The sequence below is a fragment of the Sphaeramia orbicularis genome, chromosome 1 (assembly GCF_902148855.1).
Source record: "Sphaeramia orbicularis chromosome 1, fSphaOr1.1, whole genome shotgun sequence".
NCBI classification, from domain to species: Eukaryota; Metazoa; Chordata; class Actinopteri; order Kurtiformes; family Apogonidae; genus Sphaeramia; species Sphaeramia orbicularis.
The window spans coordinates 8910053-8921873 of record NC_043957.1 but is presented as its reverse complement, the minus strand read 5'-3'; the positions used below and the strand labels follow the sequence as shown (position 1 = coordinate 8921873).

General features: G+C 36.8%; 1 protein-coding gene across 2 annotated transcripts; it reads right to left on the bottom strand.

Annotated features, from left to right (window-relative positions):
• Positions 1-4431: 4431 nt before the first annotated feature.
• Positions 4432-11817, bottom strand: c1h4orf33 (chromosome 1 C4orf33 homolog). Of its 2 annotated transcripts, none has more exons than XM_030145121.1 (6): positions 11741-11817; positions 10972-11165; positions 9308-9368; positions 9166-9217; positions 7142-7341; positions 4432-5910 (listed from the first exon to the last, which is right to left on the bottom strand). In XM_030145121.1, exons 2-6 carry the CDS (start codon positions 11150-11152, stop codon positions 5814-5816), a joined length of 591 nt encoding a protein of 196 aa, XP_030000981.1. In that variant the 5' UTR covers positions 11153-11165; positions 11741-11817; the 3' UTR covers positions 4432-5813. The 2 variants fall into 2 exon arrangements, with proteins under 2 accessions (XP_030000981.1, XP_030000974.1); XM_030145114.1 differs by lacking the exon at positions 11741-11817 and adding an exon at positions 11243-11506.
• Positions 11818-11821: the final 4 nt, after the last annotated feature.

Genomic DNA, 11821 nt, shown 5'->3' with positions numbered 1-11821 from the left:
GTCTCAGTGGCCTTGATTTTGTTGGTTCAATCCCTCTGCACCCTCCCCTCACACGAATCCCTCTCTCGTATTTTTTTTAATCTACACACTTTCTGCAGCAGAGGCGATTTCTCATAGACTGCAAGGGAAGCTCAGCTTATCCTAAAATTACAAAAATTAAATGGTCAAATATGTACGATTGTGTTGACATGTCATTGACTACAAATGTGTTAGAACACGTTCATCTCACAGACAAGTTCGTTCAGAATCAGCTTTATCACAAATCAATGGACTCAATGTTGTTCACTTCTCATACATTCCCGTTGCGCTGTTTTCTCATACAATCTATGCTCACTGCATTTGCCCGTAGACAGTAATTGGATAAATGCCACAATGTTGTCCCGCCCCGGATGCTCAGCGTCTCTGGGGGTGAGTGGAGCTGTGGGCGGAGCTCAGCTGGGCTGGATGCTGAGATTCCATGTGCTGACTGGAGGATCAGTCGAAAGGCTGAATCCCGTTTGATTGACAGCTATTTTGAGATCTACTCCTTCACTTGACAGAGTTCAGTTTAATACCGTTGCACATTCTGCTGTGAAATCAAGAGAGAAACCAGTACAAAATTACTTGTTCATTTCTTGCACTGTCAATAAAACACACTCATTGTGCTTCCTTGTTTCAGTTTAACAGAATTTCAACGTTTTCTTGTTTCAGTTACATAATTTAATCATTTCTTGTTCGAGTTTAATATCGATTTGTAGATAGTTAAATCAATCATATTGTTGGCTAGGTCGGAGTGAAGTAGCTATCTAGCAAGCTGCACATGATGGCAGACAATGCTAATGGAACGGAGGGCCGAATTTATGTTTAAATAACTTGACAATTTTTTTGATGTAAGCCAACAATGAGCTTCCCCTGTCTGAAAGATGTACTGTTGTGCAGGTATCTATATTGATATGTTAGTCAAAGCACTACCCGTTTATTTGGTTGTTGGAAAACCAACAAAAGTTTAAACACTGTGATTCTTAAAGTGCTTTATCTGATGTGACAAAATGCGACGTCCTGACCAGTCAGTGTGAAGTCAGGAGTGAGAATATGCGGGGGAATGGCAGGAGTTAATAATGTGGGATAATTAGCAAACACAAAAAGACAAAGTGTGTATATAAAAATATGAAATGGGGATGAAGCACATATGAATTAAAGAGAAACAGTGTGTTGGGAATATACACAAACATGTAGTTAAAAGAAAATAAATGCATGGATGAACCCTGACACCTCATAATGTAATTATTTTTGTTCACATTTGAGATTAACTACACTGTTATTTCAACATCACAGTTTGTAAATGAGCATCTGCAGCCCCTCCAGAGGAGCAGTACTACAGATAACGCAAGACTTAATGGAATGAAACGGCATGCCATGTCCTGTGTATAGCAGCCGCTAAACTAACAAGGTTCTGTGGTAATGAGCTGGAGGAGGTGAAACACACACACATGCATGAGTGGACACACTGGCCCCGTGCGCTCACCCAAACATACACCTAAACACACACTAGCTCGGAGACTCAAACACAATCAGCATGCTCTCATTTCACCATTACCAGTTTTAAGTGTTTGTCGCTATGGCAACCATGTGATTTATTTCCCAATTAAGAGTTAGTGAACTTGCTCGCTTACAACCAGTAATATCAGGCTGCACATAAATTACCTTCAAGCATAATGCGGTCCATTTGCAATTGAAAACAAAGGAATATCACCATCTTGTATCGCAAACAAGCAAACTTCTGAAATCTATTTTTTGGGAGTTTATTGTTCACAGGTAAATATTCTCTAATAATTTTGTGCTGTATCTAATTGGTAATTAATGTGCTCACTGAAAAGGATGAAATTCAGCAGGCTTCACATCCAGTAACAACCTTTTTCATCCATCTCGCTTAAAATGAAGATAAACAATACACGGATGGATGAGAGACTCAGCAGGCAGGTGGGAATGTAATGGAATCAATTAGGCAAACACTCATGATTTATATTCTGAGCTGATAACAAAGAAAGCTTCGTTCACTTCTTTTTTTTCCCCCTCCACGCTGATATCATTTGTTTATGCAGTGATAACACCTGAATCTCATTCCTATTTCTGACAAATAATTTGAGAGGCTGCCTTTGTCTCTGCATGTGTGTGTGTGTGCAGATGCATGTTTATGTACTGTAAATTGTGTGTTCAGGGGCAAATGAACTGCAGGAAACTGTTAATTATTAGCTCTGGATATACTGTTTCAATGCATATATTATTAGCGACACACGAGGATGAGAAATATTTGAGTATGGATCTCACACTGGAGCTGATTACACTTTCTGTTTGTGTATTCCTATAGATAATTTGTCCATGTTCACATGAAAAATGCATGTTTGCATAACTATAGATATGTAAAATACGATAAAGGACCTTTTGCCTGCTTTTGCAAATAGATGTCTAACATTCCTGTGTAATGAAACCACACTGTTCATCTGTATTTTTTTTTTTTTTTAACTTCCCCTCATTCTCTTCCTCTCTTGTCTCTGGCTCGCTGCAGTGTTATTGAGAAGTAGAACTCGTCTGGCCCTCATTAATGTCCCCGGTATTCACTTGCCTCTGTATCTCCTCTGTTCTTCTCCCCAGCCACTTACAGCTTCATCCCACATTCTACCCATACTCTCCTTGTACACGTAGTGGCTTCAACTGCAATTAGCACCTGTGTCATCATGCATGCACATACACACTCTCTAGAGGCATTCAGGCGCAGAGGCAAATTTTTTTTTTTTTTCTCCAGTCGCCCAGTCCTCACCCCTGCAGACCTCCTGGTAATGATGGACTTGTTGGACAGTAATTAGACAGAGTTAATAAGCATTCACTTGGGGTAGGGAGAGATTGCAATGCCATATCTTCTTCCTTGAGGTCTTCATCATAACCCTGTCTTGCTTTCACCTCAACGGAAGACTGACACAATACCGCACTGTTATATTTTATGACTACTCTAACCTTGATTGCTGTGGAAAGTAGATTGGGGAAGAGGCTGCCAACAGTTTAGGCCTAAATAACACTTTGGTGTTTAAAGTCCCGCACCAACACTGATCAAAGTTTGCTCTGTTTGTGCAATGTAGTAAATTGGGAGCTGGCCATACTTGGACTGTGTACTGCACATTGATGATAAGTTTTATCGGTTTGCACAATCTGATAGAGTTTTTTTCTTTTTTTTTTTGGCTCCAGTCTGCAAAGGCTTCAAATTGTCCCTGTATTTTATTAGCTTCAGTATGAATCTTTGATTTGGGCCTCTATCACAGAAGCCCTAAAACTAGGCAAAGTCATTACCATTTCCACTTTTTCAATCTCTAGCTCTTTTCATGTTCCCAGATTCCTCCTTCATCCTTCGCGTTCTATTTTTCATCACAACTTTATCCTCATTCATACCCTCAAACACTCTTTAAACTTGGAGAAATGAGACCCGTGTTTCTGGAAAATAATAAAAAAAAAAAATAAAAAAAAAAGGAACTAGGTCCGGGTTGATCACCAGAAAGTTTCTGACACAGAGAATCACCCTTAAGCCAGTGTTGAATGTTTTAGAGTGGAGCTGGTCTCTTTTCTGAAGGGGATAAGACAAGCTCTTGTGTCTGGCTGTCTGCTGGGGCTTTGGAGGCAGAGAGGAGGCAGCTACCTGTTCTACTCTCGCCTCTCATCTTTTCACACTAATTAGAGCGAACTGGGTTTAATCTTAGCTGGGACACACATCACACGCCTGTGCACACTTTGGCGAGCACAGTTATGAAAAATGTTTCATTGAGTATTTTTTTTTAAAGGTAATATATTGGTTTAATGTGTCATGAAAATAGATTTGGGTCAAGGTTTTATTTTGAAAGAGACATGCTAGGAGAATGAAAGCATGTTAAGTGTGTGTGTGTGTGTGTGTGTGTGTGTGTGTGTGTGTGTGGATTGGGTGCAGCGCGGTGGCAAGACACCGCAGGCGATGATAAGGAGGGGGCTTAAGCAGTGGGCTCTCTAGGCCTAATCACTGCACGTATTTCAAAGGCAAGAATGCCAATTAAAACTGATAGGGCTCAATATGGGCTTTCAGGCTGCCACGGTGAAAAGCAACACATTCAACATGAAAATCAATTGGCCCCCCCATCTTCTGGTCAGGAGAAGCAGTTTGTCAGCCAGTGATCCGAGAGGAGCCCATGATAAATACACAAGGTCTACGAGGGGGTGCAGCAGGGGGCAAGGCACGAGGGACTCACAAAGGGGCCTCGAAAGGACACAGAGATTTGCGAGTCCCCAATCACTGTATGTGTATGTAATCTGGGGATGAGAGGACCTGTGATCTCAACTTCTAAAAGTGGGTGGAAGAGAAAGTGAAGCGGGGGTAGGGGCTTTGTCATGTGTATGGGGTGGGTGGGTGGAGGGACTTCAAGCTGTCTGGATGAGTTAATACTCTGTGCAGCTTTAAAATGATTTTATTTCATTTGCTCATAACATTGATTATAACAGCAATTTACAGTCATTTGGTAAAATAAACGGGACAACGTTCAACACGTCTCACATTAACAGTTATAAATGACACTGACACTCTCACGCATTGGAAAAGTAATCTGGTTACAATAAAAAAAAAAGACTGAAACCATAATATGGAATCAATGTGTACATAGAGCTGGATGATATAACAATAATTACCATGATACAAGTTTCCTTAAAGGTCAAGGGCTCCATATTGTAAACAAACATAGTATTTATCATGATGTTAATTATTTGTCTTCATGGTTTATTTTGTTATATTCTGAACTAAAATGCTTATTAAATGGTGCAGTGGTTTTGTTAATTATGATTTTGAACCAACATTTTATTATAATAATTGTGGTGAATATATATAAAGATTTTTCAATTCCATTCAACTGTATTTCTACAATATTTGTGTATTTCCATATGTATTTCCAATATCACAACAAAGTCACCTCACAGGGCTTTACAGAAGTTGCTGAATTGATAAAAACAAAAAACAAAAACAAAAACAAAAAACCATGAAAATGAACAAACAGCTGAGTTATCATGAATAATGAATAGATTTTGGAATCATTCTGTTATTTGGCAAGTGTTTGACATTTAAAGAAAAAATAACCATCTGTCAAAATAATGTATAACCTCAAATAACCGTCTAGTTTCTTCAACTTTCACTCCAAATATCAGCTTTTAGGCTTGATTTGACATTCCTACTGAAATTATCGGTATAAACGGAAAATATTTATCATGATCATTTATTGTTTAACAATTTTGGTCATATCTCCCAGCTCTATATGTAAATAAAAGTAAAAAAAAAAAAAAAAAAAAAAAAACCTCTGGAATGCATCTTTGGACAACATATCTTTTAAGTAAGGGCAAAGAATTGTAAGAACTTGCTGTGGTTTATGTCACTGAGCTGAAATCCACAGGCTACACAGGAGATGAATGTCCACATGAGCAGTCCTTTCCACCGTCCACGGTATAACAGCTGTAAGTCACGCTCTGCCAAGGCAATTTAAGGTGACATCTAACACCTTGGGATGGAGCAGGTGTGTGTGTGTGTGTGTGTGTGTCTGCATGCCTGTATGGATGTGTGTGAAGTCTAATGCATTTTTACAAGCTGATAACATATTACACATCATATTGTTTGACATCATTAACTAATAAAAATTGATTGCCCTTTGTTCTTTTTTTTACGCCAGTGAGTGTTTGTACTACCGCCCTGCTCCATGTTATGTGTGTGTGTGTGTGTGTGTTGGGAAATGGGGTGTGGGAAGGAAATATAAAGCGGGAGAGACAGAAAAAAAGCCGCCTCACAGCTTTCCCTTCCACAGATCTGACTCTGGCTGAACCCAATCTTCTCCCATGATGCTTTGGAGTCGGAAATTTTTGAAATACTGCAGGAGGTGGCTGAAAGAGACAGAGAGAAAAATGAAAGAATTTTAGAGAATTCTTAAAAACTAAAGTGTTTTTTTTAATTTTATTTTATATAGTTACACTTACTATTAACCCCATCACTGCAAAAATCAAAATCATACCAAGTGTATTTTTCTCATTTCTAGTCAAAATATCTTATCACACTTAAAACTAGAAAAGCACTCGGAGAGCAGAGACCTCCATCAAGGCAGATCAGCCCCCCCCCCCCCCCCCCCCCCCCAATCACCACCCAAATTTAATCATTTGTTCCTTGTGCCAGTATCAACATTTCCTGAAAATTTCATCCAAATCCGTCCATAAATTTTTGAGTTATCTAGCTAACAGACAGACGAACAAACAAAAAATCTGCACCCCCCATCACCACCAAAATTGAATCATTTGTTCCTTATGCCAGTATCAACATTTCCTGAAAATTTAATGAAAATCCATCCATAACTTTTTGAGTTATCTTACTAACAGACAGACAAACAGACAGACAAACCCCGATGAAAACATAACCTCTGCTGTTACAATTGGTGGAGGTAAAAATACATAATCACTAAAGAGTAACTTGTAAGTGAGATATAAGAACTTATTTTTAGACAACAGATCTTGAAAATGTTATTTCAAGAAATCTTACCAAAATAATTTTCACTTGTTCCACTGGCAGATTTTTCTGCTTGAATTAAGAAAAAAAAAAAAAATCTTGAATTAAGCAAAAAATCTGCCTATGGAACAAGCAAAAATTATCTTGATAAGATTTCTTGAAATGAGATTTTCAAGATCTATTGTCTAAAAATAAGTTTTTACCCTTACACACACTTACACATGCTCTTATTCTTTTATTCTCTGTTTATATTTTTATTGTACTTTGTATATTACTGCTTTATTCCTCATGTCTTTCTTTAAGCTAATGCTGTAATGAGGTAAGATAAATTTTATAAGCCCTACAGGGTTTTCTGATCTCACCTGCACAATTTGTTTCTTTGTTTGTCCTAATGTTTGATTTGTTGTTGTGCAAAATAAATAAATAAATAAAAAATAAATATCTCACTGAAAAGTTACTCTTTAGGTGATGATGTCTTATTTTAAGTGTGATGAGATATTTTGACTAGAAATGAGGAAAAATGCATTTGGTAAGATTTTGATTTTGCCAGTGAGATCATAGATGTTGGACAGTAAAAAAAAAGCTTAATGTGATTTCATATGTTTCAAAACTACTCACAAGTTTGGTTTCTGGCCTTCCACTAACTCCTCTTTGGGGATGGAGTAGAGAGCCTCATAGGTACGTTCCTTGCCTGAGCCATGGATGGCATAGGCGTTCATTTTGTTGACATTGGGAGGAAAATAACCCCAAGGAATGACCGCTTCACCCATCCACCTTTCGCCTGTGATCGAGGCATCAAACACCATGGGCAGTTGTTGCTGGAGATAAGAGGAATGAAGACTATAATACAAACGTGTAAACATCCAGCAGAGGCCAACTGACAATGTATATTTTTAAAGGCTGATGTAAGAATGACTTTTTGTACCATTTAACTGTCACAAATTAACCCTTAATATAAGTTATTAACAACTGGATCCCTTTTGAACTGAGCATCTAAGTTATACAGAGTCCTGAAAGTCCTGGAAGATGATATTTCATTTATATTGACTGATTATGTAAAGCTGCCACACAAAGAATATTTTTTTAAATATCAGCTTTAAACTGTGGACTGACAAGTTTTACCCAGTTTTTGCAAGATTTTCAAACAAAAAGTTAAAAGTCACACTGTTTTAACCTATGAAAGACAGATTTTTGTTTGCAGTATAACCATCATTAATGCATTTCAATATAATGAGTCATTACTCTGTTTACAGCAAAAAAAAATAAAATAATAAAAGAAAAAAATAAGGTTTAGCATAACTTTAAAGGCACTGACTGTTGCTCAACCTCAAGGAAGGATCTTTTGAAGATTCAAGGACTGAGTCCTTTTCTTGTATGACATTTAAGGATGTGTCTGTGGATACTTTGTGTCCTTAGGTATTAAAATACCCACAATCCTCGGCGTGAGTCTTTTAAAAATCCAGGTAAATGAGAAAGATCTAATCACAACTGCAAGTAAATCTTCAATGAAGACAAATAAAAAGCTCATCACTTCAACAGTGCAAAGTGCATTAAATATAATTATAATGGCAACTTCTTACACAAGATAAGAAAGGTTGATTTACATTATATAAAAAAAAAATCATATGCAAAGGCAGTTTAAGGTGCTGATAAATAAATAAATGAAACATTTACAGGAAAATAAAATTATAAAAAGGGAAATATTTAGAAAACACAGAACAGATAAAATCAGATGAAGAAAGTAATGTCATTAAAGAATGTTTATAATGACGAACTGAAGGAACAGTCCTCTTGAATTTACTAACAGTAAGTCATACAGTGAAATAAGAAATAATGAAGAATTAAATCACACACATGAGGAGTGAAATGCTTGTCTTTGTGTCTAAAAATATCAACCTTTGGGACAAATGTAATTGAAGTTTGTTTCATGTTGCAGCCAAACAAATAAATGCTGCTTCACCTTTATTATTGCCTTTGTAAATGTATTTTCCAGTTTTCTATTCAACCATACTGTTGTGTATGAATGCGTTACTGATCCACTGAACTAAGGGTGGGACCTATCCTTCTCTTGTTGGACTGTTTCTTTTATGAGGGAATTGATAAGAATATAAATGACACTTGCCTCATCAAAGAAGGATCCTTGAGATTGAGAATGAACCATTGTCTAGTCTAAGATGTTATGCTCTATCTCTCTTATTTGGGCCACTATCTTCATAAATGAAATTCTATGACTTTTCAAAAACTTTCAATGATTTTGGTTAAAGGTATGAATTCCCCTCAAAAATTACCTCAAAAATTAGATGCTAAATTTCTCTGACTTTTTCAGGTTTTTTATGGCGTGAGAGAGAGAGAGGCACTACTTATATAATAAGTAAATACAGAAAGAAATGTGAACGACTGAACATCTCAAAGTAACTTATCAATGAATCTAGAGCTAAACGTTAAACTCACCTAAAAATGTAGAGGGCTATAAGGAGATTTTTTTTATTTTATTTTTTGAGCTATTAATTCCCTCAAAGTTGGTAACTGCTACTGAGAAGCCTCATATCAGCCACTATAAGTGATAGCGGTACTTTATAAGATGTTGTGTTCTATCTACAATGTATACTGCACCCTTTTCAACTCCTCTGATGTCTGCTTACCACAAATGCCTGGCCAACTCCTGATAACAACAAGATAAGATGTTGTCCGTGTCTACGATGGAAACACAAGGAAAAAGTTTCATTATTGTGGCTTTGGATTTAAAAGTTTGGTCATAAAACATCGTAACTACTAAATACTTACGGACAAACCTCCACTTCGAGGTAGTTTTCTTTGGTACTATCAAGGAAGAAAGCCTCTACAACTGAGGAGAAAAAATCACACATTTAATGCGTTATTAGAAAATGTAAAGGTATTACCATCAAGACAATAAATAATTAGATTCAATTATTAACCTTGAATATATAAACTCTTTAACAAGGTTTAAAGACCTGCACACCAGCTAATATTCATATCTACCTAGATCATAATGGGGCTGCCTTGCTATGTAATATGTTCCATTAATGAGGCCAAATATGTAGGGCTCATTAACCGGAAATCGAACTTACTTAAGGTCAATTAGATAGGATTGTTATTACTCAACCTCATTTACAGAGTTTAATTGCAGTGTCACCATAATAATGATAATGCAATTACTATCATGATTATTGGATCATAAACAGAGCTAGTCTTGTGTCTCTCACATCATACAGACTAAATTGCTAAATCATGTCTGGATTTATCATCTCACTATCGAAGAAGAAAGAACAATCATCTGGGGGATGGGAATCCCATGCACAATGCAGTACGGTTTTGTTCCAAAAGGTCATAAATGTGAACGATGTGACGCTCTGTGTCCACATTGTCTGCTTTACCAAGTCAGATCGACAGACAGACAGACAGACAGACAGATAGATAGATGTGAGTCAAATACAGTCGCAGAAAAAATTATTAGACCATCAAAAGTCATCAAAAACAATAGTTATGCAATCAAGTACTAACTCCTGTGTGTATCATGTGACTAAAACAGACAGAAAAGAAAACACGGAATGCCTAAAAGCACTGTTTTTGTCAGTACAATATCATAGATATTTATGTAAGAAGTGGAGTGATTTCAGTTATTATCAAGAAAACATGGAAAATGGCTAGATATCAGCTCTTAAATTAAACTCTTATGAGCTATTTTTGTTGTTATCATAACAAATGTACCTTTAGTTGTACCAGACATTAAAATGGACAAGAAATTGAAGGAAACAAGGGTGGTCTAATTATTTTTTCTGCAACTGTATGAGCAGAAAGATCAGATTTGGGACACTTTTTTCCTGCAGTGTCATTGCAAACTTGTTCATTGGTCAGCTACAACCAGATAATTTACAATATTTAGATTTTTTTTTTTTGAGAATCCCACATCACAACAGTCACACCACATACACATCTTACACACACCACCACACACAGAACCAAGACAGGACATTTGATTTTTATTACTGACTGACATTTTGTTTCTTTTGTATATTACATGCCATATATCTTAACCCCCCCCCCACATTCACACACACATTATGATGATGTAATGTAAATGTAAATATTGTATTATACTGTACATAAATCTCTTTGTCACTTGGTGTCGCTTCAATAAAGGTTAACAAAAAAGAACAATATTTAGAAAAGTTATTCATAAAGTAAGGAATTTAGTGACAGTGGTAAAATGGTAAAATGCTTTTTAAGTTTGTGATACTTCTGGAATACTTCTGGAACCTCTAAATTTCCCTATGGAATGTATAAAGTATCTATCTGTCTGTCTGTCTGTCTGTCTGTCTGTCTATGTGTGGTTGATTTCTAGAGTTTATCATTGAACCAGACTAAACCCTAACCCATTTGTTTTAAATTTTCAGTGCTGTTTTTGAAGTCACCAACCCACTACCCACCTTCATAATCCCAGAGTCCAGGAAAAGCATGTCCAGGGGGTCCTGCAGGGGCTGGTGGGTCATTGAAAAAGGGACCAAACACCTGCATCTTCAGTCCTCCTTCCCCAGGAGAAAAAGTGATCCTGATGGGATCATGATCCACAGGATTGCTGTCCCAAGTGTGCTGGATCTCAAACTGCATGTCATTACGCAGTCTGTAAAGAGGAAGACAAGACAGTATGAGAATCTGACATGTGACTACAATGACACAGTACAGCACCACTTCACTTACAGACATTCACTGTGGAGCAGAATGCACATGAGAGACAAAAACTGTAGTCCACCAGTGAACCCCATGGTGTTTAAAAGTGAACACTCCTCACTTAGACTGGAAACTCTTTGCACTGATCTTAGCTTGTCATGACTTATTTATACTTACCGTTTCACTTTGTAAGCACTTTGTTATCAAACAAGGTTAATGACAATGGAAATTCTGTTATGCAATAATCGATCGAGATCATAAAAATAGTAATGATTAGTAATAATGGAACTTGGAACAGTCAATATGCATGCCCTTGGGTATCAGAGTATCTGTTATCTCCATTATGATAAAAAAAAACAACAACTTCTACACATTCATTTCCCAATCACCTGATCTGCTGACTGAGCCATACGCTTAATTTTACGTGTTTGCTTCTGTCTGAACATAAGTACAATCTCATATTAATAAAGGTAATATATAAGGATAACATCTCTTTGTAAAACGAAAAAAGCATATTGTATTTTTAACCTTTGGATTTGTAGCTTCGGTTTCGTTGTTTATGAGTGAAACTTCCCCTCAAACCGGAACCTTTGTCTTTACTGTTGTACA

What these genes read in the sequence shown, in the direction of transcription:
- c1h4orf33 (XM_030145114.1), bottom strand. Translation starts at nt 11,307, where the DNA reads ATGGGGTTCACTGGTGGACTACAGTTTTTGTCTCTCATGTGCATTCTG. An exon ending in CTGCTCCACAGTGAATGTCT is followed by an intron (nt 11,166 to 11,242) that starts GTAAGTGAAGTG and finishes TCCTCTTTACAG; the next exon opens with ACTGCGTAATGACATGCAGT. An exon ending in TGGACTCTGGGATTATGAAG is followed by an intron (nt 9,369 to 10,971) that starts GTGGGTAGTGGG and finishes TTTTCTCCTCAG; the next exon opens with TTGTAGAGGCTTTCTTCCTT.